The sequence below is a fragment of the Molossus molossus genome, unplaced genomic scaffold (genome assembly GCF_014108415.1).
Source record: "Molossus molossus isolate mMolMol1 unplaced genomic scaffold, mMolMol1.p scaffold_m16_p_6, whole genome shotgun sequence".
NCBI lineage: Eukaryota > Metazoa > Chordata > Mammalia > Chiroptera > Molossidae > Molossus > Molossus molossus.
Window position 1 is genome coordinate 83,785,820 of NW_023425399.1, and position 21,974 is coordinate 83,807,793.

A 21,974-nucleotide genomic window follows, 5' to 3' on the forward strand; every position below is an offset into this window, starting at 1 on the left:
GGTTTGGCTCAGCGGTTAAAGCGTCGGCCTGCGGTCCTGAGAGACCCGGGTTCGGTTCCCGCTAAGGGCACGTACTTCGGTTGCAGTTTGTCCCCAGCTCTGGTCAGTCGTGCGGGTGGCAGCCACTCGATGTGTCCCTTTCACATCGATGTTTCTCTCTGTTCCTCTCTCTCCCTCCCACTCTACCTGAACAAAAAATAAATAAATAAAATCAATATTAGGGTTCATTTTTAAATTTTAATTTTTCAGTTATATAAAAACATTGACATGGCTCCAGTTCCTAACTACTGCCACCCCCACCCTTCTTCCACAGACCACCATCTGCATCTGTTTCTGGTTTGTTCTGCTAGTCACTCTTTTGAAGAAGGAAGGAAGGAAGGAAGGAAGGAAGGAAGGAAGGAAGGAAGGAAGGAAGGAAGGAAGGAAGGAAGGAAGGAAGGAAGGAAGGAAGGGAGGGAGGGAGGGAGGGAGGGAAAAGGAAGGGAAGGAGGGAGGGGAGGGGGGAGGAGGGAGGGAGGGGAAGGAAGGAAGGAAGGAAGGAAGGAAGGAAGGAAGGAAGGAAGGAAGGAAGGAAGGAAGGAACATACGTTTATTTTCCCTTTTTTCATTCACAAAAAGCAGCGCTTTATATAGTGCGTGAATCTTATTTTTTCCCACAGGACACCATTAGCCTGGAAACCAACACAAATCAGCATAGAATCCATGCCTCCTTTTTATATGGCCCTGGAGGGCTCCGGTGTGTGGGTGACCACAGATACTCTCAATAGGTACTCATTTTGGCTACTCTAAATAATGCCTCCATGAATAAACATGTACACATGTTGTTTCAGATCTGTAGCGATATGTCTTTAGAATAGAAACCTAAACAAGGATTTCTAGGACAAAGCGCAAATGCTTTAGTAATTTTGTTGGATGTTGCTCCATTCCCCTCCACAGAGGTTGTGGCATTTTGCATCCTGCATATGTGAGCACCTGGTGCTACACAACCTCACCAACGGTGGTGGTGAAATTCTTGGGGTTTTGCTAATCTGATACATCAGAATTGGTACGTTGATGCAATTTTAATCTATATGTCTCTTGTTGTGAGTGGAGTTGATCATCTTTCATATAGGACTCTGCCTCTTTTTAAATGAAATGTTTCAGTTTGAAGCAACTAGACTCACATGCTGTTGTAAGAAATAATACAGGGATTCCTGTACCTTTCCCTAGTCCCCCTCCCCATGGTAACATCCTGCAGAGTTACAGCCACAGGTCACAACCACCAGATGGACGTCGAAAGTCAACATAGGCACAGTTCCTTACCTTTCTTTTTACATGCTATTTCTTCTGTGTTGGACCAGATGGAGTAAACTCCTTTTTCTTCTTCCACTAATGACTAATAAACAATAAAGAAACCCTCTCAGAAAAATAAAAAGTGGAATGAAAAAGGTGAACCGCCCAGGGAGACTCAGATGTCAGGAACAACCCAGCTGTGAGTTCCAGGGAATTATTTATTTATTTATTTATTTATTTATTTATTTATTTATTTATTTATTCTGGTCTCTTCAATCATCCCAGCCTGGGTGTTAGAGACATCTGCAACCCACAAATGCCAACAGAAGCCGACCAAAAGAAAAACAAAAACTGCCCCCCTGCCCCAAATGAACGCCCGCTCTCCGGAGCCTAAGACCTAGAAAAGCGCCCACCAGCAGACAGACAGCTGTCTTTTCCAAATGGGAACCCTGGGAAAAATCAGAAGGAACGCTCTCCCCTCCCCCTCCACAGTAACAAGCTGGTGTCCTCCCCCACAGAGCCTGTGGGGGGAACTCTGTGAGAACTCCCCTCTTATGGGACTGGACTTTTGCCCATTTTTCTACTGGGTTTCCAAGTAGGATATAAACTATTTAGAGGGGAAAGGGGTTGGCCCCTTGAAGCCCTTGGCAAGCATCTCCCTTACCTGGCTGTAGCCTGCTTAGGAGGAGGAAGGGTCTTTTTCACCTCTATGCTCCTAAACTAACACTCAGCACAGTGCCTGGGACACAGCAGGTGCTTAGTAAATGCCCAAAAATACTGGGGATGAAGAGACTGGCGATAAGGCTTCCGGAAGTCGCCAGATGGGTTAAAAGACAATATAATCGCCATACGCAAAATGATATTTATACCAGGTCTAATGAAGAAGTCTGGTTTCCATAGTGACCCTGTTCTGCCTGAACAAAAGCACTCACAGGATTCCAAAGAATCCAGGAAAACTAATAACCACCATGATTTCTCCTGATTCCAACAACGGTGGTGATGGAAGAGAAGAAAGGACCAGGAAGAGCGGGTGAAGGAAGGGGAGAGGAGGGAGGACCATGTAAAAGAAAGTCAGAATCATAAGAGATAAAAGCTAGGTATATTTTTTAAACCACCTCAGATGTAAATTATGTTCTAGAGGTAAATTAACACCTTCACTTTGAGAAGTCAAACAGATGTTTTCAGCATCCACTCTCAAACTCTTTCATCATCATATTAAGTGTCTTGTGACATTTATTTTGCAGGGTGACTTTCACTTTTCACGTTTGATGTTCTTTATTTTAAAAAATTACCTCGGTAGCCCTGGCCAGTTTTGCTCAGTGGTTAGAGCATTGGCCTGCTGTCCGGAGAGACCCGGGTTCGGTTCCCGCTGAGGGCGTGTACCTCGGTTGCGGTTTGTCCCCGGCCCTGGTTGGGTTATGCAGGTGGCAGCCACTCAATGTGTCCCTTTCACATCGATGTTTGTCTCTCTCTTCCTCTCTTTCCCTTCCATTCTATCTGAACAAAAAAATGGAAAAATGTCCTCAGGTGAGGATAAAAAAAAAAAATTACCTCGGTAGTAAATTCTTAACTATGCTGTGTTTTTCCTTTTACACACTAATCTATAATTAATTTTCTAAAGCTTAGTAAATATTTTTAAATTTTAAAAATGTGTTGAATAAAAAAAAGCCTGGCTCTCTATACTTGTAGGTGGGTCCAAATCTATTTTGATGATGATGTTTAATAGTCACAATCAGGCACTGATTGTACTTCTCACGGGTCAGTAAGTAGGTGGCACAGATGCATTAACAGAACAGTAATTCAGAATGCTGCAGATTGTTCTTTCCTACTAGATAGCAAATCATGTTCCCTGGCAGAAGCATTCACTCAGTGAGCACTGCGCTAGATGCCGGAGTACAAAAATGAATGACAAACCCCACTGCTCCCAATCTTTGGGGGGAAAATATGCAAACAAATAAGTGTAATAGCGTAAGATGTGTTTTAATGGGGTTCATGTGCTATAGGGCAGGAGTGCAAGAGAAAGTGGCCAAGTTTACTTGGGCTGGCCAGAGAAGGCTTCCAGAAGAGCCAACTGAGTCTTAAGAGACAGATAGTAGATCCTTTAGTGGACAAGGATAGAAAAGATAACGTGCAAGGGTAAAGGGGCATGATGCTGGCCACTGCAAGTAGTTCACAGGTGGCTGGAGAATTCAAAGGGTGCAATATGAATGAAGGGTGAAGTGTTGGTCCTGGAGAGGAAAGCAGAAATCAGGTCATTAAGGACCTGGTATAAGAAGCAGAAATACATGGACCTCATCCTGTAGGTAATGGGAGCCACTAAAAGATTTTAAGCAAGGTAGTATATCGAAAGACACAATTTCTTTGGCAATATGGAAAATGGATTCAAAGAAGACAACACACCTTTGTAGTGACAAAAGACTGGGAGGATCCAGGTAGTTGTGGAAACGAAAGACCAGATGGACTAGAGACTTAGGAGGAGGTGGAGTTTATGCTGACTGTACAGAGAAGAGGGAGGACTCATAGATTTGTCCTCAAGTCACTAAGTGGACGAAAACAGGAGAAAGACTAGGTTTTGAAGAGGGATATGATGCATTCAGCTTAGGACATGCTGAGGTTTAAGTTTCTGTGAACAAGCAGGTGGAGATGACCAATAAGTTGATAATGTGTTTCAGGAACTAAGAATTCTGAGCTGGAGACACAGCTTGGGAGTCTCCTTCCTGCACATAACTAGGGAGACCACGTAGTTAAAGCTTTGCAAGCGCAAGAAGTCACCTGCTGTGTTTATTTAAATTTATTTAAAATTCAACAAAATTAAAAATCCAGTTTCTTACTGGCCCTGTTCACATTCCAAATGCTAACAGTCACCTCCAGCTAGCTGGTGAATGCCATATTGGAAAGCAGAGTCCTAGAACATTTCCATCATCACAGGACATTCTATGGACAGTGCTGGAAAGTGGTCCTAGAAAGGGAGTTACTAATCAGAAGAGAGGAAGAATGGATGGCAGAGGAGGAGTCTCCCGAGGAAATCGAGGACAGGTGAAAGCCAGAACCAAACGCCAAGGCAGGAGAGAAAAAGCAAGTGCTTAGGCCCACATGAACATCTAATTGTGCACTTTTGCCAATTTTACTAATTGTTATATACATTATCACGCATACAAGGTAATCACTGACATCGCATCCTAGAATGAAAGAATGGGTATCTTTCTTTGTGAGCCAGGACAATTTGCATGAAGGAAAAGGTTGTTAGTCTAAAGATGAAAACTGACTTCATCCGAGCCAAGTTTTTGCAGTGTGTCAGGCCCCTAAGATTCGCTTATTTGATCATTTCAACAATCCTTGTGCAGTCCCTATCCTCCTCAACTGAGAGATCAGGAAACTGAAGACCAGAGGTTTACAGTTTTGCTAAAATTTCTCAGCTAATGGTAGTGGACCCCTGAATTCAAACTCAAATCAGGCTCATTCCCGAGTCTTTGCTTATAACCACCACCTTCCACGCAGCCCTCCTAAACGTTAAGTGCAAATCATCAAGGTCCGTTGCAGAACAATGATCTCAACTTACCTTCTGAGGTATAAGGCTTAAGGTAAGAAATATTCTGTGCCCGGAGCAAAGCTTCTCTACTGGCCTAACAATGCATTAGTGAAATATAAAACCAATGTTTGCAGAGGCCACAGCTGAGCACCTCACCTGAGGGGTACGTGGGTTTTTAGTTTCCTCTATGTCAGTGTTACACGCAGAAGACAGTAAACTCATTTAGGGTGGCCAATGGCTACCTCTTGGAGAGCCTCCCACACACAAACTTCAACTGATGAATTCGGAAAGGTTCAATTAGCAGTGGAATTCAGGTCCGCCACAATACGTTATAGGAATGTGTTGTGAAAGATGTTTTTTTTAAACCCATACATTTTTTTTTCTTTTAATTATAACATAATTTTGTGACTTATCTTTTCTAAAGTCAGTTAAATCAGTTCACCAAAAGACTGCAGGTTTGATTCCCTGTCAGGGCACATACCTAGGTTATGGGTTCGATCCCTGGTCCAAGTGCATATGGTAGGCAGCCAATCAATGTTTCTCTTTCTCTCTCCAAGTGCATATGGTAGGCAGCCAATTAATGTTTCTCTCTCTCTCTCTCTCTCTCTCTCTCTCTCTCTCTCTCTCTCGTTCTCGTTCTCTCTCTCTCTCAACATATCCTTGGGTGAATATTTTTTTAAAAAAGAGAAAGAGCAATAAAGTGCATTCCTTCAGAAGAGAATTCTCTAAATAAGACAATTTTGTTCCAGAATATTTCCACAACCTTAAATCCAGTGCAAAAAATAAAATGTGTATACACACACACACAAGATCATTAAACTGAGTAGGCATGTTTGAGCAAGGACCCATTACTACTATAGGTAAGAACCTGGGGCCGACTAAGTCAACTCAATTTTATGGCTTTGAATGATTTAAATGACTAAATGATTATGATTTAATGAATGGCTTTATTTGTGATATATAGTGACAATATCCTGGTAGCTCATGCTGTGCATAAAAGTTAATACTTAGAATTCATTACATAAATAATTTTATAAAAGTCATGATCTCACAATCTAGGCCAGATACAAATCTAGTTCCTATGTATATTTGAGATTTGACTGTTTGCCTTCAAGATCTTCAATACTACTTGATATCTGGAAAAAAGAAGGGAATTGACCATAACATATCACTTTAGTTAGTAAAGTGTTCAGGAAGAAGAAAAGTAATGATGAAAATGATTTCTTAAATATTCACCTTGATACAATAGGTTACTAATTGTATTGAGGACAAATATTTAAATATTACTGTGTTTCTTTTGAGGAAAATACTATGAAGTAATCTCTAAATGTATTTAACTGAAACTGTTGCAAAGACAAATGCTATGATCATCTGTTTATGTTGCAATCTTAGTGCAACCAAGGTATTCATCAACCATTCTCTTGGAATTTAGGAAAACAAACACAACAATAAAAACCCCAGATAACCCCAAAAATGTTCCCGAGAGAAAATAATTACACCATCACACAAAGTCTTTAGAACATTATATTTCATAAAAGACAATGATAAAAAAGTACAAACATTTCCATGAGAAGCAAAAAAAAAAAGAGAGAGAGAGAGAATACAAGAAATTACTAGCATTTATTTCAGTGCATTTATGTAAAAGCCTTTCAGATCTTAATAAATAAACCAATCTTAAGTACACTTTCTCTTTCTGATAAACACCACTTATGGCCATTTTAGTTCTCTAGATTGGCATACTTGCAAATGCAAGGCAATAAATCTAGAGTGCTAATATTTGTCTGAAAAAAAAATACATAAAGAAATACAACAAAGACAAGCAAATGCCAAATAAAATGACACAAAATCTGCTTTCACTCATGGGGGGCCTCCAAAAGAGGGAGACTATTGTATTGCATATTTTTCCATTTTCTCTTAAAATGGATATCACTCTCTTGGCTAGGAAAGGAGTATAAGCAAGTTTTTAATATGTAATTTTGTACTTACATAATTTTGTAAGCAAGGTTTTCACGAAATACAAACAAATTTAAATTTAGATTTTAAAAACATATTCATTAAACCCTAGTTTCTGGCAGAGGTTTTAAATGACTAACTTCACTATGAATTAGATACAATGTTACAGTCAATGTGAACACTTTTCCTTTTTTCTACAAATAGGCCCATTAATCATTACTTTCTCTAGTTGAAAGGCATTATATCACTTTCCCAGTAGTGCCTGAGGGACCTTGTAATAACTATGTCCACAGATGTATGTTTCTAGAGACTAAGACAATGAATGAATAAGTAATCAGAGGATGTCTTCATAATTTTAGAAAGGTTTCCACTTGTTTGACTTGATTTGTTTAGAAATGAAGTACTTTTTCCGTAGACATACCTAGCATTGCACCTGATAGAGTTGGTAAGAAAACTATAAAAAAGATAACTTGCATTTGCAATATATTTATTTGTTTTGTGGAATAGATTTATTTTCACATAATAAAGATAATTGGGCAAAACTCTGTCATTTTTATTGAAACATATAAGTCGATGTAGGCAAAAGTCAATTTTAAGTCTGCAGTTAAAAAGCAAAACAAAAACAAACAAAAGACAAAAGACAACAAGCACACTAATAAGATGTTTTCACAGAAGGACATACTACATTCAAAACTGAAAAAAAGCAAAATATTCATGGCTCACTCCTAAAACAAAAATTACTATTAGACTTAACCCCTCCAAAAAAATAAGGCAGATTCTAGTAGAGCGGAGTTCTCTTGAAATTGTAACATGTACATCAAAATGAAAAAATTCCAAAATATGGGTAGCTCCATATTAAAAAATGTTTTCCTAATAAGACTCAGAAACAGCCCTGATTTCCCCACAACTAAAATATTTAATTATTTAATTATTTTATGGATTAATTATGCTCCTAAGCCCCTACTATCTTGTTAGTGATCAACAAATGGTAACTTTCCCAATTTACTTTTTTTCCTTTCATTGAATTAAAAAACTACATTGACAATGACAGAAATCAAAGATAGACAAATTAAGAACAAATTTACTTTTCAGAAGGTTTGATTTTTCATTATTTTCAGTACAAGCAAAAAAAGTTAGAGACAAATATTTTGGAAATATTTCTAAGAAAAAATGTGAAAAATTTCTGTTTGGTATCATAACAGAGAGCTATCAGTTTTTTCAAAGGACAAGAATTTCAATTATTTTGTGATTTGGTTAGTGGTCATCTGTGTTACCAATTATGCCATAGAAAATCCCAACTTCAAAAATTAAACTTACAATCTGATATAAATAACCCTATTTCTATTTTAGGTGAATCATCTATGAGGCAAATATTATTCAAACATCTCTCGAATACAGATTTTTATTATTATTCACTGTTTTTAAAGATTCACTATATAGATAATTTTTTGTTTTAAAGTTGTGAAAATACCTTAAGATGTTTTAAAGACTCTTTGGTAAACAATAATTGATCATTTTCAACGTAAAAATCTTGTTTGGTTTTGCCATATAAACGTCTCATCCAAATTTAAGATAAAGTAATATACTTGATGTCAGGAAGTTAAGACCTATTTTCCAAGAACTGCTTTATAACATCAATGTATTTAAACTGATTATGTACTATAATTCTATTAAATTATGCTTTCAGTGAGGAAATTTTAATAATTAACACCAGACATATAATTTTGTAAAAATAAAAAATACAGCATGAATGAAATTGGGCAACATTACAAAGAATCCCTTCCAAACTTGAATTCTATGAGTCTGAGAATTGAACTAAAAAATTTATGTTTATCTACTAAGCATTTATCTTCATAAAAATAGAACATTTAATTTCTTATCTAGTAGTATAATTCATTTGTATATTGTAAGTACTATTGAGTTTTCCATATAACTCATTCTTTTAAAAATCATTTTGTTGTTATTTTTTTTTAAATAAAAAAAATGTTTGGCTCTTCTGAACTGGAAATAATAAAAGTGCTGTTCACTAAAAACCAAAACAAACAAACAAACAAAAAACAGTGTACAAACACACAACAGTGGGAACATTTTTTGAGGCACAAAATCCCTGACACGGACACCAGAGGTACATGAAAGGCATTGAACATAACGAGGTCCTTGATATCATGTCACATCACAACTTTGAAGATTTTCTTGGTAATACTCATGCAATATGCATAAACATTATGGTTGTGATTTAGCAAAATCTGATGATATTGCAAGCAAGGAAAAACACAGGTAATCCTGGTAGGAAGGAAAGCTGTTTAAGCCATTTCTTCTCACCCAGTACGACCCTAAGAAAGCTGTGACTTCTTCCACACAGAAGGCTGAAGGTCTAAAGCTCAAAACTCGTATAACAGTTTACTGTATTAGTTGGCTGTCAATTATTGACAGGTCCTTCATTTCACACAAGGGTTAACCTTTTGTTTAGTTTCATAAATTTACATTGTTTTTTTCCATGCAAATAAAAAAATGTTTATAAAAGTCCAATAAAGGCATAAGCAATTACATGCAAAACTACAACACATCTTATTTTTCAGCGATTTAAACGCATTAATTTACATCACTTATGTACAAAATATGTTTCAACAGAAATAAAGCATTCTCTTGAATTAAATTATAGATTTCAGTATAAAAATTCTTTCTTTGCAGGGCACTCTTAACTTCCAGTCTTAAGCAATGGCATCTGGTCTCTGCAGTGCTTGCTACTGGGTGTGTCTCAGAGCAGAGGATGGGAGGAAGAAGGCTGACTGCAAATAATCCCGCACTGTGACCACTGAGAACTGCTGGCTCTTCTTCCATGAACCGGGCACTGTGACACATCGACTCGCTGACCTCCATTGAGAGTGCAATCTAAGTTTATGATCAGCACTGTGGTCTATCTTGCCATAAGAGCGACTTCTTTAATAGTCTTCGATTGGAGCTAACTCTGGCATGAGGTTTACAGATATATTTGTATACAACCTATCAACCAGTATTTTTGGCATGTATATTAAATTGTTCAACCCATCGATGTACTGGCGTTCTTTTGAATACCTTAGCAATTTATACCTATAGTGTTGGAGAAAAAAATGAAAAGTAACAGAAACATGTGCAAAAAGAAAAACTGATGGGAAATATGCTCATGGTCATTTTTATAAATTAAAGCATTTTATGCTCTTTACAAGTGTTGGTTCTCAAACATAACTAAAAACCTCTCTAAACCATCTAAATTAGCATTTCTACAAGTCTTAAAATGCCACCTGTAAAAATTATTCTGTACCTTTACAACTTAGACATACTCAAGAAATAAAATGTATTATGTTTTTTATTTAGAAAAAAAACACTTTTTCCATAAAGTTAACTGGACTCTTTAATATAACATAAATATATGTGTATATGCAGATATATGTATATCTCTCCAAAACAAGCACAAAAATCCTTTACTTCTATTTTTTAAAATATGACATTGACAGAAAATTCCCTTCAGAAGATTTTTTTGGGTGCAATAAGTATTTTAAATCTTTCATACATTAAATAATTTTGGAACCATGGTCTCTGAAGATATTAAACTTACCGTCCTAAAAACTGGACTTCACCTCGATGGTGATGAGGAATAGATTTGTACTTTCCCAAGTCTCCCTCCGGTCTTGTTACGTTATACCCAGCATAGTGAACCCTGCAGTACAATACCAGCAAATGAAAACAGAAATAACATGACATAAACATTGATGGTATGAGTTCAATTTCAAATGCAAAAGAATGCTCTAATGGGTGTGATGGCAATAATTCTAGAAGGCCCTCTTTGTGAAAAGAAGGAGAAACACAAAGGATTTAGGAATTTCAAAACTTTTCCATCCCAAAGAATCTTTTCTTGGGAGAGCAAAGTACAATTTACCCAATAGAAAGAAAATGTATAGAAATTCTGCTAGTAAGCAATTTGTACCTCAACATACCTGTTCCAAAGGTCATCATCTTCTCCTCCCCATCCCCAGAAGGCATTTGGAAACCCATTGATCTTTCTAAACTGCTCCACGGTCAGTCCACTCACACCACCGAAGAACTCTTTGTACGGAAGACTAAAAGAAAGCAGAACAGAGCATCCTAAAGATAAAACCAGAACAGTTTGCCACGTAAAATCAAGTTTTCAGTCCTCAATGTGCCTTGTAAAACACACCGCTGTTTTCCAAATAAATAATTATGTTGATTAAATCATATTCTGGGAAATGTAACGCACCCCAAGAAACAAAACATTTTTCTATTCTAGCGAAACAAGCACACCTAACTGTGATGTAAAAACACTTGTGGTAATTGAAAGTTAATATTTAGTGTTGTTACTTTATGATACTCAAAACCCAGTGTTCAAAACTGTTCATTTTTACAGCAAAGTGAACTTAATTAAATCCATCAATAGCTGTCAATGCGATGTTACATGTTGCTAAGCTAATAAAATTTTCTAAATAGAACATAATTATAAATGCATTATTTATTATATAGACCAAGATAAATGCATATTAGTAAAGACAAGTCTAGTATTTAATTTTCAAGTGACAATATATATCTGTTTGGATTATAGTCCCAAAATACTTTTGAATGTTTACAAATACATGTATTTTTAATGCACTAATATTTAAAGAAATGACTTTTTATTGAGGTATAACTGACACATAACATTGCATTATTTTTAGGTGTACAACATAGTGATTTGATATATGTATATATCGTGAAATAATTACCAAAGTAAGTCTAGTTAACATCAAGGATCTACTCTCTTAGCAACTTTCACAATAGAGTACTATTAACCATAGTCACCATGCTGTACATTACACCCCAGAACTTATTTATCTCATAACTGGAAGCCTGTACCTTTGACCACCTTCACCCATTGCACCTGCCTCTCACCCTCCACCTCTAGCAACCATCAATCTGTTCTCTGTATCTATGAATTCAGTTTTGTGTGTGTGTTGGGGGGGGGGGGGTGTCTTAGATTTCACATATAAGTAAAATTACAGAATAATTGTCTTTCTCTGACAAATAACTATATTTTTAAATTTGAATTTTACTTTTCCTTGCCTTTCCCTAACTCATACTCCAAGGAATTTGTCAAACTAAGTTATTTATTTAGATATACGTTGGATTTCTGATATTGAGGTAGGCACCCCTAGACTTGCAGATTTGAATAATTCTTTTGGCCCCAAATGCGCTATCAGGGAGTAGTGTGCTAGAGCCCTTAAAAGGGCCATGCCACTGGGGAGGACCAGAAGGGAAAACACAACCACGCACAGCATCTGAAAAGCAAGCTGAAGGAAACCTGGCCGGGACTATAGCACAGTTGCCTCAGAGGAAGGGAGGAAGCCGATTTTACTTCATTGTTGATGCAACCCTTAGGGAGAATCCTAAGATCCGTAGACAGGTAGATATGCATGTGTGTGTGTATGTGTGCGTTTACTGACATGTCTAAACTGGCACACACGTTAACTTCATTTATTTTTCTGCTTCAGTGGAAACAATCAATTGGACTATACCCAGATTGGAAAAAGATTAGATAAAACAAAGGCATAACAGATAAACTAAAGAATAGAAAACGGACGTGCAACAAGCGAAAATTTAGTAGCGTTTATCTTACACTCTCCGCAGGGGGAAGACGCTAAGATGGGGACTTGAGCTTTGTGGTCAGCAGCCAGCAGAGTGTGGGCATCGCTGCTGGGCAGAGGTGCTGCGTCAGGCTTCCCCCAGGGATGAAGTCCACACTCCCTGCCATCCCCAGCCTGCTACCATCTCCCTAAGCCAGCATTCTCACTTCTAGTCAACCTTCCAAGATACCCTACTAACCCCAGGATTAGTCTAGGTAGATATGACTATTTTATTCACTAGAAATTAATATTGTTCAAGTAAAAAAGATAATTTAGAATACTTAGTTTATATGACCTTTATGATATGTTCAAGAGAAAATCAATTGTACTGAATCAGATTTAACTTTAGCAGGCTGACCAAAATTATTCCAGAAGTGCTAAGAACCAGATCTTGAACCTGAATGACCTTCCCAAGGTAATGCCAGACTTGGAGTTCAGATACAGTGGTGTTCAGAGAGAGGTTTTCTGAAGATGACAACCACCCGCAACACGAGAAAAGGCCGTTCTTCTCCTGTTTAGTGTTGATTTACCTGCGCGTGTCATTGCTTCTTTCTACTCTGTAGGTTGGGCAGCAGGCAAAACTGTCATATAGGGGTCATCTCCCCTGCTCCTGGCCGTTTTCTCTCCTCTCCACTTCCATTAGCCAATGAAAACCGTAATCTCTTTCCTAGATTAGACCTTCCTGCTTTAATGTCAGTTTAAGTTACTGACACAGCATCCCAATGAAAGGGAGAACATATTCATCAGTGATACATCTGATAAGGAGTTAAACCCAAAATCTATAATGAACTTATAAAACTCAACACACACACCCAAAAAAATTCAATTCAATTTAAAAAATGGGTAAAGGGCCCTGGCCGGTTTGGCTCAGTGGTTGGAGCGTCGGCCTGCGGTACAGAGAGACCCGGGTTTGGTTCCCGCTAAGGGCACGTACCTCGGTTGCAGTTTGTCCCCGGCCCTGGTTGGTCGTGTGGGTGGCAGCCACTCGATGTGTCCCTTCACATCGATGTTTCTCTCTCTCTCTCTCTTCCTCTCTCTCCCTCCCGCTCTATCTGAACAAAAAATGGAAAAAATGTCCTCAGGTGAGGAAAAAAAAAAAAAAATGGGTAAAGGACCTAAATAAACACTTCTCCAAAAAGGACATACAGACAGCCAATAGACATATGAAAAGATGCTCAATGTCACTAATCATCAGAGAAACGCAAATTAAAACCACAATGAGATATCGCCTCACACCTGTCAGAATGGCTGCCATCAATAACTCCGGACCCCAGGCGGGCGCTCTAACCGCTGAGCCAAACCGGCCAGGGCACCATCAATAACTCAACAAAACAAGTGTTGGCGAGGATGTGGAGAAAAGGGTACCCTTGTGCACTACTGGTGGGAATGCAGACTGGTGCAGCCACTGTGGGAAACAGTATAAAGGTTGCTCAAAAATGTTTACATGGAACTGCCTATGATCCAGTGAATCCACTTCTGAGTTTATACCTGAAGAAACCTAAAACACTGATTTGAAAGAATATACAACCCCTATGTTCACTGCAGCATTACTTACAATAGCCAAGACATGGAAGCAACCCAAGTGCCCATCAATGGATGAGTGCATAAAAAAGCTGTGGTACATATATACAATGAAATATTACCCGGCCATAAAAAAAGAACAAAATCTTACCATTTGTGACAGTATGGACAGACCTAGAGGTTAGTACGCTCAGTGAAATAAGTCAGTCAGAGAAAGACAAATACCATATGATTTCGCTCAAATGTGGAATCTAAAGAACATTAGAAACAATCAAAGCAGAAACAGACTCACAGATACAGAGAACAAACTGATGGTTGCCAGAGGAGCGGAGGGTTCGAGGGCTGGGTGAAAGAGTTGAAGGGATTAAGAAATACAGATTGGTAATTACAAAATAGTCTTGAAATGTGAAGTGCAGCATAGGAAATATAGTCAATAATTTTGTAATAACTATGCATGGTGCCAGGTGGGTGCTAGAAATAAGAGGGGAAACACTTTGCGAAGTATACGATTGTCTCACCACTATGCTGTACACCTGAAACTAATACAAAATAAAACGGAAAGTAAACAGTAATTTAAAAAAATTAAAAAGTTACTGTCATAGCTTCAATAACTGTTTATGTTCAAGGTATTTCCAGTCAGAGAATGAGAAAGTGTGTTTCTTATTATTAAAAGCATGTCAAGAATCCATAGCTTAGAAAGAAGACGACACACTGCAGAAGAGAGGACCTTCCCTGCACGGAACCACCACCGGAGAAGGGGAAGCAGAAGGGAGACCATGGGTGCTGTGCCCTCCATGGGCAGGGGCAGCATATGGGATCACAGTGCAGCCCGTGGATGGACTCTACTACTCCAATGAACAGGGAAACCAGTGTTCAGAGTACAAGTAACTGATAACTCCGGTAACTGTTCAGTGTGAAAACCAGAAGTTACACCCATATTTGCTTGACAGTGGAAACCAAGCTCTTTCCCCCAAATCCACACAAACCTCTTCATGAGGAAGAACCTACATGGACCAGTGACTCCACAGCCTGGCTCCCCATGAGGATGGGCTGGAATTAACCATACTCTTTAGGCTTTGAACAATCTCACATGTGGACACATGATGATGATACCATTCCGATGATACGATTTTGCAAGTACATTATACAGTATCAGGAAGATGCACATTACTTACATATACATGTATTTATCCAGCTTTGCTGCAAAATGACGTGGCATTTCTCCACATCCGTAATAGTTTCGGTCATTTTCAGGCAGGTGATCCACATCGTGGAAGATCACGCAGTCCCACACGCTGTCTTTCATGGCCTCTTTGAAGCCCACGTTGAAGAGCATAGCACGATTGAACGGCTGTGTGCCGGTCTGCACAGGGACAAAAACAGAAATGCCACTCAGGCTATGCCATCTGACTGTTCTTAGGTTTTCTAACTTGTTGAATCATGGTCAAGTAATAAATACATCTGAATCAATAGATAAAATAATAAACATACTTCAAGGTTTTCAAATATACCATTTAAATTTTCTTGCATTATTTTATGCTTTCGTCAATTACAAGAAAGCAATGTTATTATCTAGTCTATTGGTTGAGCATCACATTTATATAATGACAGCATTTACGCTTCTGTGTTACTTCAAATATCAGGATACAGGTGATTTATGGCCAGAAAAAATAAAGCCATTAAAAATTACATAGGTTGTATTTTTTTTAATCTTCACCCAATGATATATTGTTTGTTTGTTTGTTTGTTTGTTTGTTTGTTTTTGAGAGAGAGAGAGAGACATCGATTGGTTGCCTCCCATACATGCCCCAACCAGGAATTGAACCTGAAACCCGGGTATGTGCCCTGACCAGGGATCAAACCCGCAATGTTTTGGTGTACAAGACAATGCTCCTACCAACTGAGACACCCATCCAGGGCAGGTTGTATTTTTTAGTGAAGCTTTCCAAATGCTATCAAGACTAAGAGAAGCAAAGGGTAACCCTTCTCTTATATAACAAGGTCAGGGAGAGCTAACTTTGATTACTAATGCTTATAACAAAGACAAAAACAATTGGAACTTATTACACAAAGCCTAACTTCCTTTACTATAACCACTTTTCATTACTAGAAAAAATACATTAAAATGCCGAGGTAACAAACAGTTCTTATTTTTATTATTCTTGCCTATAATAAATACCAAGAGCCCCTGGCCGGTTTGGCTCAGCAGTTAGAGAGCATTGGCCCTCAGACCAAAGAGTCTTGGGTTCGATCCCAGTCAAGGGCATATACCTTGGTTGCGGTTCAGTCCTTGGCCCTGGTTGGGGTCATGCAGGAAGCAGCCAATTGATGTGTCTCTCTCTCCCTCCCACTCTATCTGAAGATAAATGGAAAAGTATCCTCAGGTGAGGATTAAATAAATACCAAGAGCATTTATGAAACAAAAGATGGAAACTTGTTACACAGAACCAACATTCTATATTATAACCACTTACCTTTTTTTATAAAGGAAATTATATTAAGGTGCATTGACAATAAAAAGTTCATTCTGGCCCTGGCCGGTTTGGCTCAGCGGTTAGAGCATCGGCCTGCGGTCCGGAGAGACCCGGGTTCGGTTCCCGCTAAGGGCACGTACTTCGGTTGCAGTTTGTCCCCTGCCCTGGTTGGCTGTGCGGGTGGCGACCACTCGATGTGTCCCTTTCACATCGATGTTTCTCTCTCTCTGTTCCTCTCTCTCCCTCCCACTCTATCTGAACAAAGAATGGAAAAATGTCCTCGGGTGAGGATGATAAAAAAAAAATAAAAAATTAAGAAGTTCATTCTGTATCTAAAGAAAATTAAAGAGCAGTTACCTAGGCCTTAGCAATATTTCTCAAAATCATTTCCAAAATATAAAAGAAAAGGGGATTATGACAGAAGCAAGAGACACACTACGTGGTCGGCACTGGAGTGCACCTCACTACAGAAATTATTCATTTTCAATCCTGGGTCCTGCACTAACTTGAGGTAGTAAAAACAACTTCACTTTTTACAGCTTCTTTCTTCAGCAATGAAATGGAGAGAATAGAAGATAATGGTAAATTATGATGTTATTACAGGCACATTAACATCAGCTTGAACTACTTTCCTTCAAGGTTTTAAAACTTGTTTTTGTTGCTTCTTCTCCAAGGAAACACCACCGAGCAGATGACGCTGGAGCTGTGGGAGGGCCCGGAGGCCGGGGGCGTGGAATGGGAAGCCGTGCAGCTTCTGTGGAAGACTGAGCAGAGGCACTGGGGGTCAAGGTCACTGCTGGGGTCGGCGCCCAGGCTACAGAGCTCACGGAGGCAAGATCAAGGACAAGGAGTGGATCCCCAGCACCCAGTTGGGCCGCCTGCTCAAGAACCTGAAGTTCAAGTCCCTGGAAGAGCTCTCTCTCTTCTCCTTGCCCATCATGGGATCTGAGATCATGGAGTTTTCCTTGGGAGCATCCCTCAAGTATGAGGTTTTGAAGATCAGGCCCAGGCAAAAGCAGATCTGCACTGGCCAGAGCACCCAGGTCAGGGCATTTGTCATCACTGAGGACTACACTGGACATGTTGGTCTGGGTGTTAGGCGCTCAAAGGAAGTGGCCACTGCCATCATGGGACCATCATCCTGGTCAAGCTCTTTATTGTCCCTGTGCATGAGGTCACTGAGGGAACAAGGTCGGCAAGCCCCACACGGTTCCTTGCAAGGTGACCAGCTGCTGTGGCTTTATGTTGGTGAGCCTCATCCTCGCCCCCAAGGGCTCTGGCATCGTCTCAGCCCTAGTGCCCGAGAAGCTGCTGCTGATGGCTGGTACCCACGGCTGCTACACCTCGGCCACGGGCTGCATTGCCACCCTGGACAACTTTGCCAAGGCCACCTTTGATGCAATCTCCAAGAACTACAGCTATCTCACCCTGACCTCTGGAAAGAGACCATGCTCACCTGGTCTCCCTATCAGCAATTTATTGATCATCTTGTAAAGACCCACACCAGAGTTCTTGTACAGAGGGCCCAGCTCCACCTGTGGCCACCACATAATTTTATACAAGAAAATAAAGTGAATTCAGCCTGTTTTAAAACATGTTTTTATTAACTGTAGATACAATACTTAATGGCGTGTACTCAAAATGTGTTACATATCTTGCCCATCTTCATCCTCCAAGAACAATACATTTCAACTCCTATAGAAGTGTATTCTGGTACTTATCTCCATATTTCAAGATGAGAGTTCTGGTATGTCCTTGCATCATTAACTTTAGACGTTGTCTATTGACTTATTATCATGGTTGTGGAGGATGTACACTAACACACTGCTCCTCCACCCATTCTCCCAATATATACAGTCATATCATAATTTTTGGCTAACTCAATATTGTTTATATTATTAGGATGACGGAAATACTTCTTGAGTGCTGAATGAATTTGGTTAGTTTTCTTTCTCAAACTAGAATTAATAACTGTCTCCTGTTTTCTTAGTTTACTATAGAACTATTATTACTTTGCACAAAAGCCCCAATAAATATGCCCTATATCTCTTAATAATGCATGTAACCATTCAAACACATTAAATCATCTATCAGTTCTCTCTCCACCCGCCAAGCCCAACTCCAGCTCCCACTGCCCTCAGCTCTCGCCCATCTGAACTGGTCTGACCATGTTTGAATATCACCCTGTTGTCCTGGGACTTCTCTTTCATTCTCTAGATCATTTATATGTTACTTGACATTCTCAGTTTGCCGAAGCATATCTTTGAGCAGCTTCCTAAGTATGAATTCATGAAAAAAAATATTTTTAATACATTAACAATTAAAAATAACATAAATCTATCCTCACACTAGATTGCCATTTTGGCTGGGTGAAAATTCTAGATTGAAAATTACTTTCCCCTAGAATGTTACAGGCATGGCTACACAGTCTTCTAGCTATCGGCATTGCTGAGAAGGTTCATACAATTATGATACATAGTCATTGGTAATTTTTTCTATAGAACCTTTTGGATATCTTCCTATTTTAATTTGTATTCTAAAATTACAGAATAATATATTCCATAGTGGATCTATATTTTACTCCGGTGTACATGTGGCCTCTTTAATCTGAAGACTCATGGCTTTGCTTCTGGGAAATTTTCTTACATTATTTCTTTGGTTATATTCTCCATGACCCCCTACCCCATTTTTTCTGATATATTTTTCCAGAACCCTGATGAGTGAGTGTGTTAGTTATCTATTGGTGTGTAACACATCACGGAAACACTTAGTGGCTAAAAATGTAACGGTCATTTATTATGCTCGCAGCATCTGTGGATAGGGACTTCTGACAGCATGGCAGATACTGTCTCTCTCTGCTCCACGATGTCTGGGCCTCAGCTGGGAGATCCAGCTCCGAGGTGCTCATTCATGTGGCTGGCCAGATGCTGCTGGCACGTCGGCTCCTCTCCACAGAGCTTCTTGAGTGTCCTCATGACACAGCAGCTGGCTTCCCTGTGAGGGATCCAAGAGACCAAGGCAGAAGCAGCCATGTCGCTTACAACCTAACCTCCGAAGTCACATGCTGCCCCTCCGCAGGTGCTTGCCCACACATCGGCCCTTATTCATGGCAGGAGGACCACATAAGGGCCTGGTTACAAGGAGGCGAGGATGCTGTTTACCCCATGAGGTATTGGTACTCTTAGGGTGATTTTTTTATGTTTTCATTCTAGTTTAGGAGTCATTTTCTTAAGTTGATCTTCCAGCCATTCTATTGAAAGTTCTCTTTTAGTTCTCATATTTTCATTTTCAATCATTTTCTTGTTCCGATTATTCTTTCTTTATGGCGTCCTATCTTTGTTTCATGGATTCATTATCTTTCATCTCTTCTCTGTGGATACTGATTATGAGTTTCCTTTCTTTTCTTTTCTTAGATTTCCTCTTCTCCCTCCAAAGTCTCTTGTTTTTATTTTTTACACTCCCTTTTGTTTGACTGGTTTTGTCTCCTTTTGTGGAGGGTTTCTTCAAAATATGAGAACGCTTGGCTGCCCAATCACATTGGAAAGAAAGGCACTAAAAAGCTGAAGGAAATGCCCACCTATGTATGTGAGGATGGTGGCACATCACTCCAGCGCAGACACCACACATACACCACGCGTGTGCATGAGCAAATCCCTAACCAAGCTAAAACCACACAGGCCCGCTCTTCTGCTGTGTTCTACATGTCCATAGCTCAGACAATGTGCAAGACAAAAACCCTGGCACCACTGTTAACCGTCCTCCATTGTTCACACTGCTTATCCAACTCACCAGCAAACAATATCACTTCCAAACCCAATGTCGCCCAAGCCCAACCACTACTCACCTCCTGCCACAGCAGCCCAAGTCAACATCTTTCCTGGACAATAGCAAAAGCTTTCTAACTATTCTTGTTGGAGCCCTTATCCCCCTCAGTCTATTCTCTGAACAGTCGTCTTATTAAAACAACAGTTGGGTCATGTCATTCCTCTACTCAAAACCCTCCAGAGTCTTCCACTCTCATGTGGAATAGTCCGAGTCCTTACCCTGGCCTGGCAGGTCCTTCATTATGTGCTTCTCGCCCCCGCCCCCACCCCCACCCCCGACTTCCTCCCTAACATCTCTTCCACTCATACTCTAGCAAGAATGACCTCGTTGCCCACACACTCCACGCATCTCCTGCCAATGCACTTCTCCCAACAGCAGTACAGCTTGCTGCTTTACATCATTCAGGACGGCTCCAACCTCACCTCTGCCGAGAGGCCTTCCCTGATTACTCTGTATAAAAGAACACCTCTCCCTGCCTTACTCTGCCCTGACTCTGAGCCCTGAGCACCACCTGACACATCACACAATTGTTAACTGCCTGTCTCTCCTCATGAGAACAGGAGAGGCCTTCCCTGGTGTGTCCACTTTTGTATCTGCTTTGCTGAATGAATGAAAGTGGGCTGCATAGAGGTGATAAACTGGCCTTTTTCTATGGAAACTTCCAAATATTAGGTTGGGTATCTTTTTCCTGGGGCGAATCTGTTTCTCTAGTGAAGATATCACACATGCCCTGCCTCAGCTGGAGAAGCTGGGGAGACTCATGCCTAACTGCTGGCTTCAAAAGGCCAAACAGGGAGAAGGCCTGAGGGTCCCCTGAGTCACATATAGACTGACTTGAACTGACTTAACCCTCTGCTTGGGGGACCCACAGCACAGCTCAGTCAGCACAGCCGGGACCTTCTCTAGAGGAGTTTCTCCAGAGAAACTTTTCATTCTCCACAAGATACAACAAAGTAACCACCTGGCAACACAAGCAAAAATGAGGGACCTGGCACCCTGGCCGGGTGGCTCAGTCGGTTGGAGCATCATCGCATACACCAAAAAGTTTCAGGTTCGATTCCCAGTCAGGGCACATACCTAGTGTGTGGGTTCAATCCCATATGGGAGGCAACCGACTGGTGTTTCTCTCTCTAAAAATCAATAAAACATATCCTCCGGTGAGGATAAAAAAAAAAAAAAAAAAGAGGAACTGGGGACTTGACTGCTTTGTAATCAAACTTTCAAGTAATCCCCCAACTTTAGTCCAGTGCTTCAGTATGTCTTCTGTGACACCTTTCAAGTGCTGAGATTTACAGGGGTTTGTCCAGGACACTGATTCAGTTCTGTCGCAATCACCCCCACCGAGCACGTGGGTCTGAGCAGCCTCTGCTCTGCCAAGGGAGTTGCCAGTGGTCCATCTGCTTCCTGACCTCCAGCAATGTGTTGAAATCTCCCAACTCCTTCCATCTCTTTGTCCTTGTGGTTTAATAATTATTTTTAAAGTGTTTTCTTTCTTTCTCATTTTAGGAGTTTAGAAAGAAGGGGTGGGTGTGTGTACAATCTCCCACATTAAACCAGGAGTTCTGGGCAGCTCTTCCACTGCCTAGCACTTCCGGGCACCAGTCCAGCAGAAAACTTCTCTTCTGCTTCATATGTGGTAAGGATGTTGCTGCACAAAACTACACACTGGCAGATACACTGGCCTGAATTAATATTGATCGAGGCTGAGGTTCTGACCTAAGAGGTTTATAAAATATAGATGTCAGCTGC

At 40.0% G+C, this 21,974-nt stretch overlaps 1 protein-coding gene across 1 annotated transcript in view; it reads right to left on the bottom strand.

The window, feature by feature from the left end:
• Positions 1 to 8,740: 8,740 nt before the first annotated feature.
• Positions 8,741 to 21,974, bottom strand: part of B4GALT6 (beta-1,4-galactosyltransferase 6) — a 59,601-nt gene continuing 46,367 nt past the window's right edge. The window contains exons 6-9 of the mRNA XM_036244484.1: positions 15,102 to 15,289; positions 10,729 to 10,851; positions 10,350 to 10,451; positions 8,741 to 9,844 (exon numbers count right to left, since the gene is read on the bottom strand). Coding sequence (XP_036100377.1) covers positions 9,697 to 9,844; positions 10,350 to 10,451; positions 10,729 to 10,851; positions 15,102 to 15,289 — 561 coding nt within the window. The 3' untranslated portion in view covers positions 8,741 to 9,696. The remainder of the gene's footprint in view (positions 9,845 to 10,349; positions 10,452 to 10,728; positions 10,852 to 15,101; positions 15,290 to 21,974) is intronic.